Source organism: Cornus florida, unplaced genomic scaffold (assembly GCF_030987335.1).
Source record: "Cornus florida cultivar Cherokee Brave unplaced genomic scaffold, ASM3098733v1 CherokeeBrave_3.0.0_Hap2_Chr11, whole genome shotgun sequence".
NCBI lineage: Eukaryota > Viridiplantae > Streptophyta > Magnoliopsida > Cornales > Cornaceae > Cornus > Cornus florida.
The window spans coordinates 53,139,139-53,161,154 of record NW_026775581.1 but is presented as its reverse complement, the minus strand read 5'-3'; the positions used below and the strand labels follow the sequence as shown (position 1 = coordinate 53,161,154).

At 35.5% G+C, this 22,016-nt stretch overlaps 1 protein-coding gene across 4 annotated transcripts; it reads left to right on the top strand.

Moving 5' to 3' along the window:
• The first annotated feature begins 3,842 nt into the window (after positions 1-3,842).
• LOC132282320 (large ribosomal subunit protein P3-like) lies at positions 3,843-18,108 on the top strand. Of its 4 annotated transcripts, none has more exons than XR_009471749.1 (9): positions 4,567-5,880; positions 6,467-6,587; positions 6,739-6,808; positions 6,943-7,449; positions 7,630-7,953; positions 8,085-8,164; positions 13,895-14,172; positions 14,272-14,680; positions 17,812-18,108. XR_009471749.1 is itself a non-coding variant. In XM_059783950.1 (9 exons), exons 6-9 carry the CDS (start codon positions 8,087-8,089, stop codon positions 17,950-17,952), a joined length of 414 nt encoding a protein of 137 aa, XP_059639933.1. In that variant the 5' UTR covers positions 4,601-5,880; positions 6,467-6,587; positions 6,739-6,808; positions 6,943-7,449; positions 7,630-7,953; positions 8,085-8,086; the 3' UTR covers positions 17,953-18,108. The 4 variants fall into 4 exon arrangements, 1 of the variants encoding a protein (XP_059639933.1); XM_059783950.1 differs by lacking the exon at positions 14,272-14,680 and having other exon boundaries at positions 4,601-5,880; positions 13,895-14,007; positions 14,091-14,172; XR_009471748.1 differs by lacking the exons at positions 4,567-5,880; positions 14,272-14,680 and adding an exon at positions 3,843-3,968.
• The last annotated feature ends 3,908 nt before the right edge of the window (positions 18,109-22,016 follow it).

Here is a 22,016-nt window from a genome sequence, read left to right as displayed (position 1 = left end):
CGTTAGGTTAAATTTATTGGTTAAATCATGGTTGAATCGGATTGTTTAAAAGTATGAATTATTATATTTTTATTTTTGGATTATTGGATTTTTATTGTATATATAAGTGTTGTATATATTTTAAAATCAAATTATAGGTTTGATTTATGACCCAAAAGGGTTAATTAGGGTTTCTAGAATTTTTGGGATTTTTTTGATTTTTTTGCAATTTTTTGGGATTATTTTATATTTTCTGAATATTTATTTTGAATTACTTTCTCTATTTTCTAGGCAAAATATATTTTGTTATGTATATATATATATATATAAGGCTCTGTAAATCGACGCATCAACAAGGGCGAGGAATCCAGTGTTGTGCGGAGTATGTTCTAAAGGTTTGCATACATATCTGAGCCATAGAGATAGTGTAGATCAGAAGAAACGAATCGATGTGGCATGGCGTGCACATGTTATGGTGCGCACGAATCTGGGCCATTGAAGAGGGTGAATTGATTTGGTGCAGCGCACCCATGGGAATGCGGTGCAACCGGCTAATAGGGGCGCGCCGCATCACTAAAAAGGACATCCAGCGCCAGTGGCCGCGCGTCTGTGCGCGTGGCAGTGCTTGTGGGGGCACGTGCGCGCGTGCACGCGCGTGGAAAAGGTTGTGGAAATGCGTCCAGGGTGTCTAAGAGAGTGTGGAGGCGCGTAGAAGCACGTGGGGAGGTGTTTGGAGTCTCGAAAGGGTCCTATGAAGTTTGGTGATGTCCCAAAAATGGTTTCAAGCTTATTAGTGTTGAAATCAACCATTAGAGGATATGATCCTGGTGTTCTGAGAGCCATAGAGTGTTAATAAGACATTTAGTATAATGTAATTTGCGTAAATATAATTAATTAATAATTTGTTATGGAAGAAAGTGTGTATATATATATATAATTATTTATATATATGTGTATATGGTTTACTTAATTTATGATTAATATGGAAGGATGTATGTATATATATATATATTTATTGATATATATGTATATATTATTTAAATAATCAATGATTATTGTGGAAGGTATTATACATACATGCATATATATATATAAAATATAATATATGTGTGTGTGTGTATATATATATATATATGTTATTTAAGATTATTAGTATTATTATTTTTATTTGGTATATTATGATTTATAGATAGTATGGTTGATTAAATCATAATAGGCTAATTATTTAATTAATGATATGCTTATAATATGCATGAGATGTTTATGTATGATTTAGCTTATTATTATGTTTAAAGTTGGTACATGATTGAATTGTAGACATGGATGAGTTGCAAAATGCTTAAATATATTGCCTAATTATTGGTATGAATAAAATACATACATAGGAAGTATGAATGAGTTGTTAATTTGAAAGTATAAATATCAACACTTGAGGAGGCATAATTGAATTGCCAATATATAAATAAATAGATTTATAATGGCATGATTGATTTGCCAAAGCATAATTAACTTGCTATGTGTATTACATGATTAAAATTACATCTATGGTTATTGCACGTATGAGTTGGAGGTAATAGATATTCGTATATTATAATAATCTAGTGTTTAAACGTTAGTGTATTATTTTTAATTAATTGGTACGCACACACACATGCCTCTACCAAGGCTCGAACCCCTGATCTTTATTTGGAAAGTAGGAATAATAAAATAATATTGGTGGAGACATGGACGATTTGTCAAAACATATATATTGGATATGTGATTTAAATAATTAAAACTATTATTGGGTTTTGGATTAAATGTAATATTCTTTTATTTATAATTTATTATTTAAATGATTAAATAACTGTCTAGGATGAAATTAATATTAAAGGAGTTTCTTTTTAAAAAAATAAAAAAATAAATTGGTATAAGTATGATCATTGTTTAATAATTGTTTAATGGTTTTGAAAATTTAATGAACCTATTAATGGATATGATTATTGTATTATATATAATTTTTTATATATATGTATCATGGCATATTAAAGTTAAAACTTTATTAGGTTTGGTTTTGGTTAAAAATGGTCTGTTTATTTGTTTTTAGAGGTTTGGTAGAGAGAGCTTGCTCGTGGGTTTGACCCATTTTATTTTTATCTTTCAGGTTATTAGAGGTTCAAGTCTCAAGATTGATGATCCGCAGCTTGGGGGACTTATCTACTCTTTTTTTCTATTTTAAAGTAGGATATTTATCCATTATTAGATGATGGACTTATTTTATAGTTGATTGGTTTATTGAATTTTTTAGGGGTCCTTAAATTACGGGATTCCCGAGTTGTAATTTTGGAGAAGTATTATTGGAATTATTATTTAATAGATTTTCCTTCAGTGAGTTATTTATTCTTTTTATTTCTTTTTTGTAATTTATGTTTGTTTAAAATACTTTAATTATTTTGATATTTCTTGATTTTTGAGTGTGGACTTGATCAACCTACGTCTCTGAAATCAGGGAGTATCACACTAAAACCATTGGACTTGTAGTTTAGACTCTCCTATCTCAAGAAAACAATCCAAGCTCTAAGAACTCCAAACTCGAAATCCTCCAAAAGCTTGCAAACTTGATATCAAAACGAAGCTTTTAAAATGACCTACAACTTTGCTAGCAATGGATTAGCTCAAATCTTCCTCTAGCTTGTGGAATTTTAGAGAAAAAAGAGAAGAATATAGAGAGAGAAATAGAAAGGTAGAGAGAGATGTGTGGTCCGAAATGAGAGGAAGAGAATGGGTGCAAAAAGAAGCCAAGTCACCAATTCTAACACCTTCGTTGGTAAAAGGTCAAAGAAATTCACAATGCCTAAAATGCCCATCAAGTATCACCCCATTTACTCTTATGTCACAAAATATCCCTTTTCCACTCAACGACACACATAATCACACACACACACACCCCTATATATATATCCATGCCTCATATCAATAAATAGGTGAATGAAATAAAATAAAGAAGAACATCGGGACCCACATAGCGCACAAACCAAGACACGTAAAAAAATGAAATAAAAATAAAGAAAAATTCAGAAAAATACGAAATGTTACATTCTCATAATTAGGTTTTCCTACCCATTTAAAAAGGAATCGGAAGTAAATACAATATCTTATCTTTATTCACGCACTTGGATTACTCTTTCAATCTTACTTTTATTTTTCATAGGAGGACTTGATGGCTCACCTTTATCTCTACCAATTTATCATTATGTTGAATCTCTGGAGGTACCTCGTTCATATTTGGTGGATAGATTATACTCTTCCCTAATTTGTAAATGTACTTTAAAACTCGATGGAAATAATTATCCACAATCGCCGTAGGATGTTGATATCTTTCTACCACTATTCAAACACTCTTATTGTGTGCAAGTGTAATGTCCTATATTTTTCCAAATTTTTCAAACACTATTATTGTGTGCAAGTGTAATGTCCTATATTCGAACACTCTTATCGGGGCGGTTTAAGTCTTTTTCTCTAGCCAAGAGTCTTAGAAATGCATTTTTAATTATTCTAAGCCAATTGTTAGTGACAGGATTATTTTTAGAATTTTTTGAAGTCGGGACGACTTCCGGGTTCGAGAACCTCTCCCTGTTTTGCCATTTGCATTAAAGGACATTATAGACATTCCACTCATATATACATATATATGTATCTATGTATTAGATGAGATATTCTGGGGACAAGCATGGCATTGTAATAGAAAAGAGAGAGCAATGTAGTAAGTTTACTTTAAGTTAGAATCCACAATGTGTTGACATGTGGCATCATTTGGACCAGAAGGCAAAAAGGAAGACCAAGCCACCTCCCACTCCTCTTCCCCACTTCGGCCAACCTCCTTCCTTTCTCTTTCTCTCTCTATACCTATATACACATATATGTCTTCTATGTTTCAAGCTCCAATTTGAGAAGTTTGGAGTAGGAATTTGAAGAAGCCATAGAAGGGAAAATGGAAGAGCTTAATAAAGGTTATTTTTTTAGACCACCATTGATAGGGTTTGGAGCAAATTTGAAATTAGGACTAGTTAAGGGCTTGGTTGGCTAACATCCTTGAGCTAGGGATTTCTAAGTCTCACATCCTTTGGTCTTTTGTGAATTTATTGTTGTAAGAGCATGCTAAAGTATATGTATATAATGATGATATATGCATGATGAGTATGTGGTATAGCTTTCAAGAATGAATTTTATGTCAAAGTTGGTCAAGAAGTGTAAATTTGCATGCCTATGTGATTGAATATGGCTTTATATGCTTACATGGTTATATGGTGAAATTTGATGGATTTCAATGTTGACGTCTATGATGTCTATAATGACTTATAGTATAAGAAGGTTATGCATCTTTATACTTTTGGAAAGAGAATATTGAGAGAGAGAAACTAGCCTAAGAAAAAGAAGAGAGTGACTTGGGTGGAGAAATACGACATCGTACTTACTATTTGATTTGCTTGATTTTTTTTTTTTTTTTTTTTTAATTTCGTGAAGTCCAGCACTACTGAAACTATTTTTATTGATATACTATTAATTATATAGGGGTATAAACAACATTTAATCATGTAATTTAACATATGAAACTTGATTATCTGTAATAAGGGAAGTCGATGTAATAAGTGTAAAATGCTCCACTCAAATGTAATTTGACAAAACCCTTAAAAAAAAAACGGAAAAAAAAAAAAAACGTAAACCTCCCAAATCGATTGGGAGAGAGGACGAGACTTCCAGCGACTTTCTCGGTTGAGTGAAAACTTTTATTACCCATCCTCGTCTTCCATCTCCATCTCCATCTCCATCTCGCCCCTCTCTGTGTGGAACGTTGGGCTCGATCTCCTCAAGAAAAATTTTCAGGTCGCAGATTGGAGATCACAACAAATTTTTTTTGCTCTCTCCCCTCGTTATTGCTATGGTTGGATGAGTTTCCTGACTCCGCTTCTTTGTCTTCAAGGAGTCCTTTTCTTCCATCACTAATCAAGTTCTCCAGAGTGAAGCATAGGAGGATGATGGATACAATATTTTTACTTCTTCGCTGAAGTAGAAGAAATTCTGAGGAGGAAAAAACTAGGGCTACAGTACTCCTGATTTGGGTTTTCTGAAATTGTTTTGCTTTGGCCGAACTTTGGTTTTTCAATTATTTTGTTTTTGGTCGTGGTTGGATTTTTCTCTCTCCGAATTTCTGTTCATCTAATTTTGAATCTTTTAGGGGAGAGCTTTTATCCATTTCCTCTTCAATAAACCCGAACCAACTTCTCTCTCATCAGATTCTCTCTCTGTATGTGCGTGCGTGTTGTGACAATAGGCTATGGATTAACAATTTCTTGTCATGGGTAAGATAGAGAAGAAGCAAGGAAGTTGTTCGATGGAATGTCTCAGAGTGACATTGGCCCGGTTTGGTTTGCACTCTCGGAATTGTTTTTGAGAACAATTTTTCAGAAAATCAGAATATAGAATAATTCTTAATTTTTTTAATTTAAAATTCTGCATGGTAAGAAAAACTGTAGAATAATTTTCAAAGAACAAAATTTTTGTATTAAATCAGCACACGTCATATGCAAATATCCAAACTCTTAAATCTTAAATACCAACATAAATAAAAATATTATGAACAATTTGTTCCATCTCATTGATCAAGAACAAGTAACAAACAAGGCCACACATTCCAATTTAAAATTAACAATTTTTTTTTCAGTGAATGTGTTTATTCCATGAGTACCGATGGTGCCCATGCATAATCATTTGAACGTAAGAAATAATAAGGAATTGGGTAAGTTTGGGTATGGGTCAAGTTGATTCCCTTTTGTCTTTGGTTCTATAAAAGTAAACCTCCCAAATCGGTTGTGAGAGAGCACCAGACTTCCAGCGACATTCTAGGGCCCGGCGAAGCTGCAGGTACCTCTTCTGCTTTTTTCTTCAATGTTGTTTACAAGTGTTTGGAATGTTAGGGTAATCGGTGGTAGGGTTTCGTGAAGGGTGTACAGTTAATGTTGATATAGATTAGGTTGGGTGGTGATGGATTTCTGTGAGGATGAAGGCAGCGGGGTTAGGGCTTTGATTGTAGGGCTGCGTTTTATCGGTTCCCGGTAAAGGGTGCTTGGGTTAAGGCCGAAGATTGTCAGAAGGTATGTTGATTTGGGTTGTAATAAACAGAAACAAAGAAGGGTGTGGATCATGGAGAACATTTAGAATCAGAATGAAAGAAGGGGATTATGACAATGGGAAGATGAGATTAGGGCATAAGGCTAGAAGAAAAGGGAAGTTGAGGAGACAAAACAGATAGGATTGACTGAGGTGTAGAGAACAGCAATAAATGGGGGAAAGTTCTCTGACAGTCAATATTTACTCACTATCACATTTCCATTCTATCAGATTTTGTATATGTGCCCTCTTAAATTTTTGTGTTAGTTGTTGGTTGATATGTAATTTTTTGCCATTTGCCTGATGTTTCAAGTTCTAAAAGGTTCAACCGTTTGTGTAGAAAGGAAGCTCATCGATTGTGTCCCCAGATGACTTATGTCGCTGGACGAACAAGATTCAGCGCTTGGGTCGGAAGGTGTGGATGGGCTGCCCCCTCTTATTGAAGCTTTAGAAACTCTGAGGTAGAAGTTCGGATTCATCTTGGATTTGTTTCTTTCTTTCACTGTACTTATGCACACAGAGGGAAACTATATATATATATATATCTTCTTCTTCTTTTTCATCTTTTGGTAATTTTGGATTTGTTTGAGGTTTTTTTTGGTTTTTTGTCAGCCACAATGTTCAGTGGATCCCTAAAGATTCTATTTTCAAGTTGATTATCATGTTTTTCCTGCCGGAAATGGTATGGTTCTCTAGCATATCACTCACATTGATAGTAGAAAATCCATCATTCAGATCAATTAAGTATGTTGATATAAATTAGAGTAATGTTGTTCCAAAAGTCGCTTATTGTGATTCGTTATTATTTTGTGACAGAAAAAACAATTGGAGGTTATTAGGTTTCGAGTATCAGACATGGAGAAAAAGGACGTTCAGGACGTCATTTGCCATTATGCAGAGGAAGGAAAGCTCATAGAGTTGGCTGCTTTGCTTTCGATATATTCACGTTCTTTTTTCTCATCAGTTTCTCTAGCTTTTCATGTTAATGTTGGTGACCCAAAGTTAAGTAGAATGGAGACATTACGTGAACAGATTGTCTCTATGATCATGGCATATAATGAAGAGGAGCGGTGGATATTAATGGGCAGTGGTAGCAGTAAATTGGCTCAGGCATGCAAGGACAAAAAGAGGTTGATGATGTCGGTGATGTTGTTGCTTGAGATCTATGAAAGGATCGGTCTTAAGATAGAATATTACCTGCACGAGGCGCATGCCACTGTATGTTAACAATACTTACTCAGTTCCTCTGCTCTCATGATATTGATGACATTGGTGCTAATCGTGCCCAATAACGTTAATGTTTGTTGACCTCGTGCAATACCGGTAGATCCCTTTTCTATTTTTTATTTTATTATTATTATTATTATTTTTTTAATAAGATCCTTTTGAGTGGGGTTTGATTGTAGAATTTGGCATGTTTACAACACATTTTTCTGTTCCTTCTCTCTCTTCGGTTTAAGCAAATTCGTTAATTATATTTGCCTTTTTTTTGGTTTCTTGCAGTGGAGAGGTTGGCCAGAGCAGGGTTTAATAATGGCAACATATGTTTCAAGACTTCTCAAGATTTCAAACTTCCAATCACGAATGAACTTTTTCACGTTTTTAAACATCAGGCCTGGTTTCTCATGTCATCTACTTGTAGTTTATATAGTCTTTTGTTTCATTCTTGGCTTGGATTTGTTTGCTATTGTGGTTTGTAAAATGTTTACCCTGAATTCTTAATAGCCAAAGCTAATGGATATCTTCTTCTTTTGTTCCATATCTGGACGTAAATTTCATGGTTTGTTGGTGAAAATTTCTTGGATGAGCGGCGAGTGAAGCTGTCAGGTTGTTGTTTGATTCCTTTCTCTTACAATAAGCTCACTTATATTTCATGAGTGTGGCAAAGAAAAAACAGTTTGACACATCTTGTTCAAAGTTGTTAATGGTATAATGTTTTTTCTTGTCAACTGATTCAGGTATGGATTACGAATATGAATTTGAACAAAAAAAAACCTCCTCAATGTTCGTGAAAATTCACAGTCTTCCAATAACAAAGGTAATAAAAATTATAGCTAACTTCTTTATTTTATTTTATTTTCTTTTACCAAGTGTTAGTGAGGTTTTTATCTCACACAATTTCCTAGCAAGAGATATGTTCAATCAATAATAATAAAGGAAGTTAGTTCATGATAGTATGATTAGACTTGGGACTTGGAATATAGGAATATTGACGTGCAAGAAATGGAGTTGGTAGTCATTATGATTAGGAAAGTTGATATTCTTATGTCTACATGAAACTAAGTCAGTAAAAGGTCAGAAATAGTGAGAACACAGAATATAAAATTTATTAAACTGGAAAAGATAAACATAAAAATGGAGTAGAGATAATTATTTATGATAATATTAAAGATGTTATAATTAATATTAGAAAGTGGCTGGATAATATAGTCAGCACTTAGCACTTGTGCACCCCAAAGTAGGAAAATTAGACGTGGAAGGAGACTTTAATTGTTATGTAGGAAAAGCATGTCGAGGGTATGAGATGGTACATGTTGGACATGGATTTGGAGCCATGCCTATCTTCTGCGAACTGATTGGTTGGGTTGGATTGGTGGCCTTTTCTGATGGGTTTTCACTATGCCCCACCTCTTCTCTTTTTGCTTGATTTTGTATATGATTTATGACCAGCCCATGGTCATGTGTCCCACTCCTCTTTTCATTTCTTCGAACTAGCCCATATTTAAAATCCATACCCTTTTGAAGATTCACTAGGCCATACCTTCTTGATGCAGGTCATCCATGATTTAATATATATAATATATAATAATATATATGGGTAAACAAAAAGGTGCAAGTTGCATTCTCTTACTTAGTGAGCAAGGAGGTGACATGTGAGAGCATCATTATGAAAGTGAGTGCAAGTTGCATTCTTTTACTTAGTAAGGAGGTGACATGTGAGAGCATCATTATGAAAGTAAGTGCAAGTTTCATTCATTTACTTAGTGAGTAAGGTGACATGTGAGAAAGTGGGTCCGCATCATTATGAAAGTGAAGGCAAGTTGCATTCCTTTACTTGGTGAGCAAGTTCAGATTAGGCTATAATAAGGCTTACCTTTGTATTTTTGAGGGCAGCTTGAATGAAATTAACAATATGTCAGTTTTATAAACTGTTTGAGCTTTTGCTCTGTGTGAGATATTCATCTCTTTTCCCGCTTCCGCTATGTCAGTTGGTGTCATAACCTTGATTTATCCGGTCTGATGGCAAATGATGGTAATGGTAGTAACCACTCTAGCCTTGATTTACAGTTGCTTCCATCTTCTTGCACATACAGCACCAATTCACCACCATATGTTGTCTCCTTCGAAGGTTATGAAGAGTGAGAATACTCCCGAGGGCGGCTGACCAAGCGAAACAAAGTCACCTTTAACGGAGCTTTGGACTTCCAAATTGCCTTCTAAGGAAAAGAAGGGCCTGGAATCTCAGGCAAGCTTCGGTAGAAAGCCCAAACCATCTCATCCATGCCCTCGGCCTCCGCCACCTAGCTATAGAGTAAAGCTAGGAACTCAGCGACCTCCGTAAGCTTCCAATCATGAAAATCTCTGCGAAACTGCATGTCCCAAATCAACCTCACGTTATCAAGTGTATAACTGTCAACAACCCGAGCTCGTTTGCTCGTGGAGATTCTGAAAAGCCGAGGAAACCTACGAGCAAACACAAAGTCCCCACACCAGCAATCCTCCTAAAACCTGACATGTCTCCCACTCCTAACTTTGAATCAGATGCATTTGGAAAACTCATCCCATCCCTTTCGAATAAGCTTCCAAGCACCCACTCCCACTTGTGATCTCGTCTCCCTAGACAACCACCCACCCTCATCCTCCCCCCAGCGACAAGCAATGACCCTCCTCCATAAAATATGGTCCTCTATCCAACTAGACCAAGTGAATGGCTGTCAGTCCAGCTGCAAATCAATCAACTTGGAAAACTGCTCAAAAGTGCACCTTCCACCCAAAGATCTCTTCAACGGAGATCTACTCTCATTGAAATGCCCACCCACACACCAAGGAAGGGACCAATGCCTCCGGGCTGAACTCAACTCTCCCACAAAGAGTCCCAACCCCATCCTCAACAAAACTGTAAAATTTGGAAAGAGCCTAGTGGAAACCATCGTCCATTGAAAAAAAACACAAGAGAACGAGAACCTCCCTGTCCATGCATCCACCTTGGAGGTCCACGACCTATCCCACATCACAAGAATACCCCTAAAGTACCCGTAGGATCCAACGCCTCCTACTCCGCAAATCACCCACCTTATGGACTCCTCACCACCTTTTCTGGAACTGAAGCCAACTTCGTCTCCTGGGCACCCCACTTCCGCACCACCAACTTCACCTCATTCCTCTTGTCCAAACATTGATACCACGAACATTCCATGAAGCAACACAGAACTTCATCGGCAAACAATGCCTTTCCCCTAACCTTCTCCACCCCTTTCTTACCTTGGTAGTTCACGTATAAATGAGATTTCTCACCTCCCTTTGCCTCTCCCTATTACAAGAAGGATTCTTGTTCTTGTTGACCACCTGGGAAGCACGGACACTCCAAAATGGGCGAAGAATCCGTGTCCGACACGTGTCGGACACGGACACGCGTCGGACACGCCCCGACACGTGTCGGCCACGCAAAAAAACGTGTCTGGAATTTTTTTATTTTTTTTAATTTTCGGACATGGCATGGACGCGGCTCGGATACGGTACGGACACGGCTCAGACAGCTCGGACACGGCTCAGACACGGCTCGGACACACTTTTCTGGAATTTTTTTTTTTTAATTTTTAATGCTGATATGTTATTTTTTTTTTTTAATTTTTAATGCTGATATGTTCTATTTTTTGTTTTGTACTACCCTTTTGGTATTGTAAATGGTAAAAGTCCTAGGTCAAATGATGGATGGGAATAGATAGATAGTACACTGATTTGTTTTTGTATCTTTTTTGGGGACTAGCCTTTAGGTTTTTGTGAATATTAAGTACTAACAGTAAAGTCCTGAATGTTAAACAGTCATGGATGTTAATAGTCCTTTCTGTCTATGCTTTTGTATTTGGAGTAAAGTTGCAATCTAAGAAGCACGGACACGGATACGGGATACGGATACAACACGACACGGATACGGCGACACGGCAAATCCAAAAAAATTAGGACACGGACATGGCAAATAGTATATATATATGTGTGTGTGTGTGTGTGTGATGTAGTACTTTAAAAATTACCGAGTGTTATTATTTTCCATCAACCTCACAATGAGAAAAAATACAAATCATAACTCGTAACTAATAAACTATAAAAGAATAATGTTGCATAGTTATAAAATCAAATAAAAAACAAGACATTAGAATAATAACTAGTATCATTTAATCATCATTGCAACTTTACTTCAAATACAAAAGCATAGACAGAAAGGACTATTAACATTCATGATTGTTTAACATTCAGGACTTTACTGTTAGCACTTAATATTCACAAAAACCTAAAGGCTAGTCCCCAAAAAAGATACAAAAACAAATCAGTGTACTATCATCTATTCCCATCCATCATTTGACCTAGGACTTTTACCATTTACAATACCAAAAGGGTAGTACAAAACAAAAAATAGAACATATCAGCATTAAAAATTAAAAAAAAAAAATAACATATCAGCATTAAAAATTAAAAAAAAAAAATTCCAGAAAAGTGTGTCCGAGCCGTGTCCGAGCTGTCTGAGCCGTGTCCGTGCCGTGTCCGAAAATCAAAAAAAAAAAAAAAAAAATTCCAGACACGTTTTTTGGCGTGTCCGACACGTGTCGGGGCGTGTTGCACACGGATTCTTCGCCCATTTTGGAGTGTCCGTGCTTCCTAGGTTGCAATGATGATTAAATGATACTAATTATTATTCTAATGTCTTGTTTTTTATTTAATTTTATAACTATGCAACATTTTTCTTTTATAGTTTATTAGTTATGAGTTATGATTTGTGTTTTTTTTTCATTGTGATGTTGATGGAAAATAATTACACTCAGTAATTTTTAAAGTACTACATCACATATATATATATATATATATATATACTATTCGCCATGTCCGTGTTCTAATATTTTTGGATTTGCTATGTCGCCGTGTCTGTGTCGTGTCGTATCCATGTCCGTGCTTCTTAGTTGACCACTTTCCACCCATCATCTATGGAGTGGATCATCTCCATTACTCTCTCTTCATTCCCCTCATATGTTAAACCCAAACATGTACTTACATCTCCAATATTCTCCCTCATCCATTCACCCCTCTCAACTCCACCCACACCCTCATTCACATCACCTCTCTCTCTAATGGAACGACTATGGAAAATGGTTCAATCGATCCCGTGCCGTTGTTTTCTTCTTCTTCTCAAGGAATTGTTTGCACGCAAGAGGAGTCGAACCTCAGACCTGATGCTTCCCGAGGCACCAGGGCCAAGTTCTTACCCACTTGAGCCAACCCCATACTAGAACTCTGTGTTCCATAGTCGGTTTAAAATCTTTCTTGGTCCTTGCTAATGTGCCATGTATACATGTGACTACATGAGTATACAAGTATAATTGTATAAGCATTGTTGCACATTGATATCATGTTTAACTTGTCTGTATTCATCTGACAATCACATACAATATTTGCATGTACTAAGGAGTTTCAGTCTATGTTTCTGTCTCTCTAAAGTGGAGATATGTATGTGCGTGTACATATATGTTTTTTTTCCATGTATGCGTATTTCCTAAACTTAGTTAATAGTGATTTTGTACTTTCCAGGTAAAGGAAATTAATTAAAGCCATATTTAGAAATCTTAAATAACTAAGTCATATTATTTATTATGCGTGTATTCCAATGACATGAGGGAGAACATATTCATTAAGAACTAGAATTACATATTCTTAAATTGAAGCAACTAAGGTTTTCACTTGCATTTTCCTACTTATCATAGGCTTGCCTAATCTACTTTATTGTAGGTTGTTTTCCTCCAGTCTCTCTACGGAGATGGATCGCGTCTCTTAACAGATCATCTTTTTCTTCCCTATTTTAGAATACTATATATTTTTTTCTTTTTATTCTTTTTATGTGTGTCTTTAGGACTATGGTATATTCTATTTTGATATAGATTAGTTTATCCTATATGTAAAATTTGAGATTTTCTTTTTAAAATTTAACATATCACAGTTGTTACAAATATCTTCTCATCTTGTCATACTTTTGATTTTAATCTTGCTTTGTAAATATCCATACTTTATGTTTTGTAGTTATATAAAACTAGCATTTAAAGTTTATAGTGTTTCTTGGAAACAGTTTGCCATTTGTCTATATTATATTGACCACATTATTTTAAGTGCATATAGACCATAGAAAATGAAATATATGTTTGAGTGATGTACCTTATGCAGTTATGCGTACCCTATTATGTATGCGTATAATGATTTCTGGATTCACCTATGGGAGCTATAGTTCTAGATTCCACCAAAACATTCCTGTAAATGTATTGTTTAACTCCTATGATTTCATTACTTTTTTTTTTTTTTTTTTAACGTATATTGAAGTTAAAATATTATGTTACAATTATTCTGCCTGCACTTGCTGTAGTGAATAACTCAGCAAAGTGTTCCTGGTACTAAGTTTAAAGAGTAAGGTTGTCATAGGATACTGTATCCCATTTCTGCCTTCCCTCTTTTGTCTTCTCAATTGTGATATTAACTGGTTCTATAACTGTTTGCCTTCCCAATTTTGCAGAAGCGAACCACTAGAATGCCACTTCAGCAGCAACGGAGGTCAATCTCGACACACTCTTCACAGGACAAACCAGGTTTATTTTCTGTGGTGCAGTCATTTTATATGTCACCGAGGTATGAAATAAGCTTCAGTCCAAAGTTTTGCGCAACTACCGAAGCTCAAACAACATTCCAAGTGATCGAAAAACACGTGCCAGGTCTTGTGTTAAGGAAAAGATTGCCCTCTTTTCTATCAGCCATGAAGAGGGTTATTTGATATCCCAAGTAACATCTTTTGAGGTATGGATGATGATTTCATCCTCCCTTTTCAACATATTTCTGGCTAATTTAAGGAGATGTCTCCTTGTGCTGGGATTTACTATTTTCATTTTGTTCTAGGAGCACTATGGAAGTATTTCAAAAAAGGGTTATCTTGGCATAGATCTGCCTTTGGCTTAGATCAATCTAAGTTGAATGAGGTCTCTAGCCCTCTCCTTAAAGAGCAAATGTGAAACTTAATACACCTTAAAAGTTCATAGACGTAGAGATTTTTTGATTGTGTATTCGTTATGTCTATTTTTTTATCTCGCCGACTAAACGCTATGCCTTCACTGACAAGTCCGGGTGTCTCTTCTTGGAAATAGCCAGGGCTTGATGTTGGGCGAGATTTTTGTGTGATTTAGGCTATGTTACCTGGATTCGGCTATGGGTGTCGGACATGGGTGCATGTGTAGGGGTCGGATCCATAGTTCTATCAAATTAGAGACATGGGGACACGAAAAAGAAAATGTCCAGAAGTCAGACACAGGTACTTGGACACGGCAAAAATAAAAATAATTATCAATCACAGATATAGGGCATGGCACACATATACAGGAATACAATAAATAACTTTGTGTTTTAGTCAAAGAGAAAGATGATACAACTGGTAAGTGGTAATGAGAAAGATGTTACAATGGTTCAACTAGTAAGTGGCAAGCAGTAAATTTTGTAAGTAAATACTAAATATATATATACTAATATATAATTATATATATTTATATATGTATGTTACAGCCTTACAGCTATAACCCACAAGTTTTACTTTTACTTGAAAGAAAAATAATAAACAAATAAAAATACTCACAGCAGAACAGGTGCATGATTGTAACCAACATAGTAAGTTAAAAAGAAGTTTTAAAGAGATAGTGGGTGACAGCTGTGTTTAGGCTGTAACCCACACAGTAAGTTTAAAAGTTACTCTAGTAAATTGTAAAGGAATATAGAGGCATGCATTTTTTTAGCCATCTTCTACGTTCAAAACCCTTTTCGACAAACTAGTGAACCACTATTTTTGAACTAGATGTGAAGGTTTCTGTCGTCAGTTGTGTCGGACGAAGTTGAAGCGTCCGACACATATCCCGTGTCCGTGTCGTGTTGACATAGACACCCTCGCCGGTTCCGGCAAGTCTAGGTAACACATGATTTAGGCGAAATGAACTTGAAGATTTCTAGATCGATGAAGTTGACCAACCCACATTCCCACGCTAGTGGAAACTAGGGGTGGCAAAATTCAACCCGACTTGAACACGATACTAAGTTAGTGGGTTTGGGTTGACTTTAATTTTGTTCCCGTCATAATCTTGTCAACCTGTTTAAATAAATAGTGTTGTGTTCGTGTTTTGGAGGTCAACCTATTCAACTCAACTATTCAACTCAACTATACCTGTTTAATTAATTGTGTCTTGGATGGAGTTATCTCGGAATCCTATAATGCTTTTATCGATGGTAGTCCGATTTTGGATTCTACTCTTGTTACCAGTGAGTGTGTGGACTCTAGATTGAGTTGTGGCATTCCAAGAGCTCTATGTAAGCTTGATATTGAGAAAGCAGATGATCATGTTTGTTGGAGTTTTTTGTTGTACACGTTGGAGAGTTGGGCTTAGGGAGAGGTGGAGGAGGTGGATCGAGTTCTGCATTTCATCTGTGAGGTTTTCGGTTATGGTGAATGAGGCTCCGTCTGGCTTATTTGGCAGTTCCCGGGGATTGAGACAAGGAGATTCGCTCTCTGTTTTTTTTTGTTCATCCTCGCTATAGAGGCCCTTAGCAGGTTGATGAGGAGGGCTGTGGACTTGGGATTTATTAGGGGCTTTAGGGTGGCAGAGATTTGGATCATTTGCTCGAGATCTCCCATTTGTTATTTATGGATGATACTTTGGTGTTTTGTGATGCAGATGTGTCCCCTGAGATACTTAAGGTGTGTCTTTGTTTGCTTTCAGGTTGTCTCTGGCCTAAAATTGAACGTGGGGAAGAGCTCCTTGGTTCTGGTGGGGGAGGTGCAGGACATTGCCAATCTTGCTGCGGTGCTAGGGTGTGGGGTTTCCTCTTTCCCCATTTCTTATTTGGGTTTGCCTTTGGGTTGGCCGTCGAGAAGGGTGGGGGCTGGACCCTGTGATCGAGAGGTTCGAGAAGAGGCATGCCGAGTGGAAGAAGTAATATCTTTTTAAGGGTGGGAAGGTTACCCTCATGAAAAGCACGTTGTCAAGCCTTCCTATATATTTCCTCTCTTTTTCAGATTCCAATTTCTATGGCTGAAAGGATTGAGAAGGTCAGCGGAATTTCCTTTGGGGTGGATTGGGGGATGAATTCAACTATCACCTTGTTCGATGGGAGCAGGTGTGTAGACCTCTTCAGTTGGGAGGCTTGGGTATCATGAGGGTTATCCTTTTCAATAAGGCTTTGCTAGGGAAGTGGTTGTGTAGATTTGGAGGTGAGCGCCATTGGGTATGGAGGACAGTCATCTCTTGCCGTTTTGGGGAGGAAAGAGATGTGTGGTGCTCCCGAGTGGTGAGATCTTCCGAGCGTTGGTGTTTGGAAGTTTATTCGAAAGGGTTAGGATGATTTCCAAACATATCAGATTCAGAGTTTGAGAGGGCAACTCAGATTTGGGAGGACATATGGTGTGGCGAGCGTTCGTTGGCTTTTTCGTTTCCCAGGCTCTTCAAGATTGCCCTTGACAGGCATGCTCGGGTGGCCGACTTTTATTGGCTTGATAGCGGGAGGATCACTTGGGATGTGCATTTTCAGCGACAGTTTCATGATTGGGATCTGGACGACATTCCAGACTAGTTGGATCCAAAGTTGTTAAAATCCCGATTCTTGATCATAGAATCTTACGATTCTACGATCTCAAATTGCCAAACTGATCTCGATCCCATCTAAAATCTCTGGGAAGTGGAATCTTAGTAGAATCTATAAAGTCAGAATTAGGATCGTAAAATCGCTTAGAATCTTACGATTCTATCGATTATACTAAATTGTGTTATTTTGTTCTTCTTCCGAATTTATTTGGGCCTTCAATTAATTTTGGACTTAATAAATTTAATTATTTTAAATATAAGGTCCAACTCTTTAGCCTAATTACATTTAAAAATAACGAATGTCAAATGTAAAGACGATCACACTCTGATTTTCAAAGGTATGGTGCAAAATTTCAAAATTTTCCTATATTTTTTTATTCTTCTTAATTTCTCTTTTCTTCTCTCTTTTTCAGTACAAGGAACAAAAATAATATTATTTTCACCTATTCTTCGTCAATTTTGAAACAAAAATAAAGAAATACTTTTTTTTTCTGTTGTAGTGACCATTTTCTGTATTAAATGTGACCATAGGTTGAAAGCATCAGTATTTTGTTGTGATTGTGGTCTGACTGTCCAAAATATATGGTAATGGGCTGCATGATTCTGATACCCTAACTTGTAAGGAGGCAAGAGTTACGGAAATAGTTGAATGACTTGGGATAAGGGACCTGCTCTGGTCCTCATTCCACTTGATTAAGTGCCTTTTGCTTGCTGATGATGTTTATTTCAGTATTATTCATGCATTTCTCATTGAGAACTGAGACCATCCCTCTTTTTTATGTATGATATGCCAACTTCTTTTGTGTTTTTTTTTTTGTAGGTGATTGTTGGTGGAAGCAGTGGAGGTGGTGGAGCTGCAGCAGCAGCTCCTGGAGGCGGTGGTGCCCCAGATGCTGAAGCACCTCCTGCTCCTGAGAAAAAGGAAGAAAAAGAGGAGAGTGATGATGATCTCACTCTTTGATTAGTACATCTTTATATATGATGTACCCTCACTTATTCAAGTCTATTCTATCTCTAGAATTTTTGATAGTTTGAATTGAGAACTTGTGAATTGATGGAGAGTTCTTGTTTACCTCATGGTTATCTTTTTTTTAAGAAAGCTTGTTCGTCATGGTTATCTTAGTTTCAAATAAATAATTGTGTCAAAAAATGTCTTCCAGGTTTTTGAAGTATATGTTATATTGAAGATGAAATTTGAATGATTGAGAGTTGAGAACGGGGGCGATAGCTAACAACAGTGGTGTTGATGCTTGGGCTAGTCTGGCTAGATGGGTTGTTATAGATTGTTGTTGAGCGTGGTAGTGTTCATTGTGTTCTTTTCCATGATCTGATCTTCTTGAGTGGTGTTCATTTTCAGTTAAAATTGTTTTTAGAGAACTGAAAATTAAAAAAGAAAAGGGAGATGATATTGGCGCTACAATTTTATCCTTTGGCGCTCTCCTCTCTAACTTCCTATAATTATAGGACCAATTTACCCCTGTTCAAGCCATCTCTGTCAACAGTCAATTGGGGGCTCTGTTGGTTCTTTCAGGCCCTACTTTCTCTCTCCATCTCCAAAATAATAATCTTTTTGTGCTCTATTCATCACTGTTTTTTTCTATTTATCTTCTTTCTTTTTATTCTTTTTATTTATTTTTTTCTTTTTCTTTTTTCTTTTTAGTTTCTGATTCCTATCATTGCAAATTTTCTTAAAAACTTCGAAACATATAGACAAGGCAGCAGAAGGGCATATATACCCAGAAAGTATAGAACAAAATCAATAATCTTTTACAATTTGGTATTTTTGTAATTGAATAATGGACCCAGATTAGTTTGGTGCCTAGAATTACTCACTATGATTCTTCGATTGATGGATTATACAGAGTATATGTATCTAGAAAATTCAGAACTTTCTCAATATAAATACATGTATATATGTATGTATATATATATATATATAAATATAAATATTTGGTATAAGGATTGTGATTTGTAGAGGCAGATGTTGCTTTTGTGAAGAGAATGAAGGAGCCGCTACAGTCGTCGCCGTTCGCCGATGCTGACTACCGTACCTTCTCGCGGCTTTCACGTTGAGTTTTGAAGGCCTTCAATATTTTTTCGATTATTATTAGTAGGTTGGAAGAGCGATCAACCAGAAAAAGAAGAAAAAAAAAAAGAGAGAAAATTTGAGAGAGAATAGACAATGAGAGTGAAATAACTTCTCTCTCTCTCTCCTGTTGTGCACCGTGGTCGCTGCTTCTATACCTTCATTGAAGGGGAAGGACACTTTAGTAATTAAACTTTGATATGGAGGGCCAGATGATAAAATTGGAGCCTCGGTAACCCCTCCCAAAGAAAACAGCTTTTTGAAAATTCAATTATAAAAAAATAATGATAATTCAATTTGATTTCAAATAATTGAAGTTTTCTGAATTTTTCTATTTTGAGAGTTACAGACTAGATGGGTGTTATAGATTGTTGTTGAGACTAGGTGTAGCGGGCGCTTGCCCTCAATCCAAAGCTTACACGGGTGGGTAGTGTTCATTTTCATGATCTGATCCTCTTGGGTGGTGTTCATTTTCAGTTAAAATTGTTTTCAGAGAACAGCAAATTAGAAATATATATACAGCAAATTAGAAATATATATATATATATATATATATATATATATATATATATATAGCTTTTTGAAAATTCAATTATACAAAAAAAAAAAAAAAAAAAAAAAGAAGAAAAAGCTCAATTTGATTTCAAATAACTGAAGTTTTTTGAATTCTTCCATTTTCAAAGTTATAAACTAAATAGGTCTTAAGCTATTGGGTAATGATTTTGTAAGAATTTATTATTATTATTTTTTACCCTTTGTTTTGTGACAAAATTGAAATAAATAAAAATATTGAGGTGCTAGTAAAACTAAACTTAAACTTAAAAATATTCAGGTCTCATGTACATTACTGGGAAGGAAAGAGATTATTATAGAAATTTTAAATTAAATATTATCATAAATTACACAAATTTTAAATTGTAATATTATCCTCTATGAATTACTATAACATAGATACTATAGGACATAATGGTAAAAATAATGTAAAACTTTATCTTTCATTCTCTCTAACATAATAAATTAGGAGATTATGCTTTTATCTTCCATCCAATCAAACAAAAAAAAAAAAACATGCATAATCTCTTTCATAGTGATGTCCTATCCATCATTTCTTCTTTTTCTTCCGTCCAATTATTTTATTTCCTACCGGAGCATCAAACTTTCATTTCTTCAGAAGTATTGGATTATAAGACTTGGAAGTATTCTAAAGGGGTTAACTCATTGTACACATTTTCAGACTGTTTGGGCCAAAAATTACTGTAGCTTATAATTGCAACTTTTATAATCCACATGTAAAATGAAAATGAGCAACATTTCTTCCGTCCAATTATTCTATTGATGGACTCTTATATTGTTTGATTTGAGCATAATTTTGAAACTTAAATGACTTTTTCGAGAAACTGTAACCTTTTCTTTGATTTTCTTGGAAGAATGACCATAAAAATGATGTGATGGAGGTTTATATTGTTCTATTCAAGCTTCATTTTAAAAGTTGTATATATATTTGGGGAAACCCTATTATTATTATTATTAGAATAAGGACCACAAAATAGACCAAATACCAGCCACCAATTGGTCCAATTCCATTTGAGAGTGTAACGGGCATGGTTGTGTAGATAATTCAAAGTTTACCCATTTTGCATGAAACTTAGAGAAGCTCTTAAAACTAACTCGAGGAAGGGAAGAGATAGATAATAAATATTAATACTTGAAACTTTCAATTGTGGAGAGACTTTGAAAATCCATAGAGTGAAGTAATCCCTCTCAAATGGTGAGTGACTCCCCTGTTTGAGTGAATAGTTGTTCAAGTGTGTAAATCCAATCTCGAAACTACAGTAACTAATTAAGTGAATTGGATTTACTCAATGCCATTAATAAATATATCTGGTGGTTTTCTGTTCAGACTTAGAAGAAAAGAACTTTGCATATAAGATTAAACTAAAATATGGTGATTAAAAGAGTTTTACTTAGACAAAGAAATAACTCGAGAATACTGAACACAAGCAGAAAAACTAATTGTTCATATAGCCTTCAAATAAAGCAAGTACTTACAAGATCTCACTCCTATACATGCTTAACTAATTAAGTGAATTGGATTCACTCATTGCCATTAATAAATATATTCATGGTGGTTTTCTGATCAGACTTAGAAAGAAAAGAACCTTGCATATAAGATTAAACTAAAATATGGTGGTTAAAAGAGTTTTACTTAGACAAAGAAATAACTAGAGAATACTGAACACAAGCAGAAAAACTAATTGTTCATATGGCCTTCAAATAAAGCAAGTACTTACAAGATCTCACTCCTATATATGCTTAATATAACATGGTCAGATCCTAATATAAGTACTCAGCCCCATCATGGCCTAGGTGATGGATCTCTTTTACTGATCACTTATGTTGTATTTGCACCACCAAGAAGCAAAAATTTCCAATCCTTCACCTCCTATTGCCAGTGAAATTACAATTCCTCCACCTGTATTATCATTTCTATTCCCAAAGTTGCTGAATTACCCATTTTCACATTAATTGGTTGCATCTATTCTTATCTTCTCTGAAGTAAAAATTCAGAATGAAATAGATGTTACTGATTAAGGTGAGACAATGAATTTAGTTAATGGGCATGGTATCATCTGTAATTTTATATATCATCTTCAGAGCATTCGAGTAAATCCATCATGTTATTTCTTTTACTTGCACAAATATATTTATACATGGTTGACTACATGATTCTTGTTTTATCTTTCTTCTTCCCTAGTTGGTAGTAAAAATTATACTAAATCTAATGGATGTGATTGATGACAATGTGGTGGCAGTAGAAGTGGAGGACCTTACAGACATTACCGATGATGCAAAACTAGTATGTGATGATTCTCATATTGAAATTTTCATCATTCGTATGGAGGAAGAAGTGAAGTTTGGTAATCGGACTTCCGAAACTT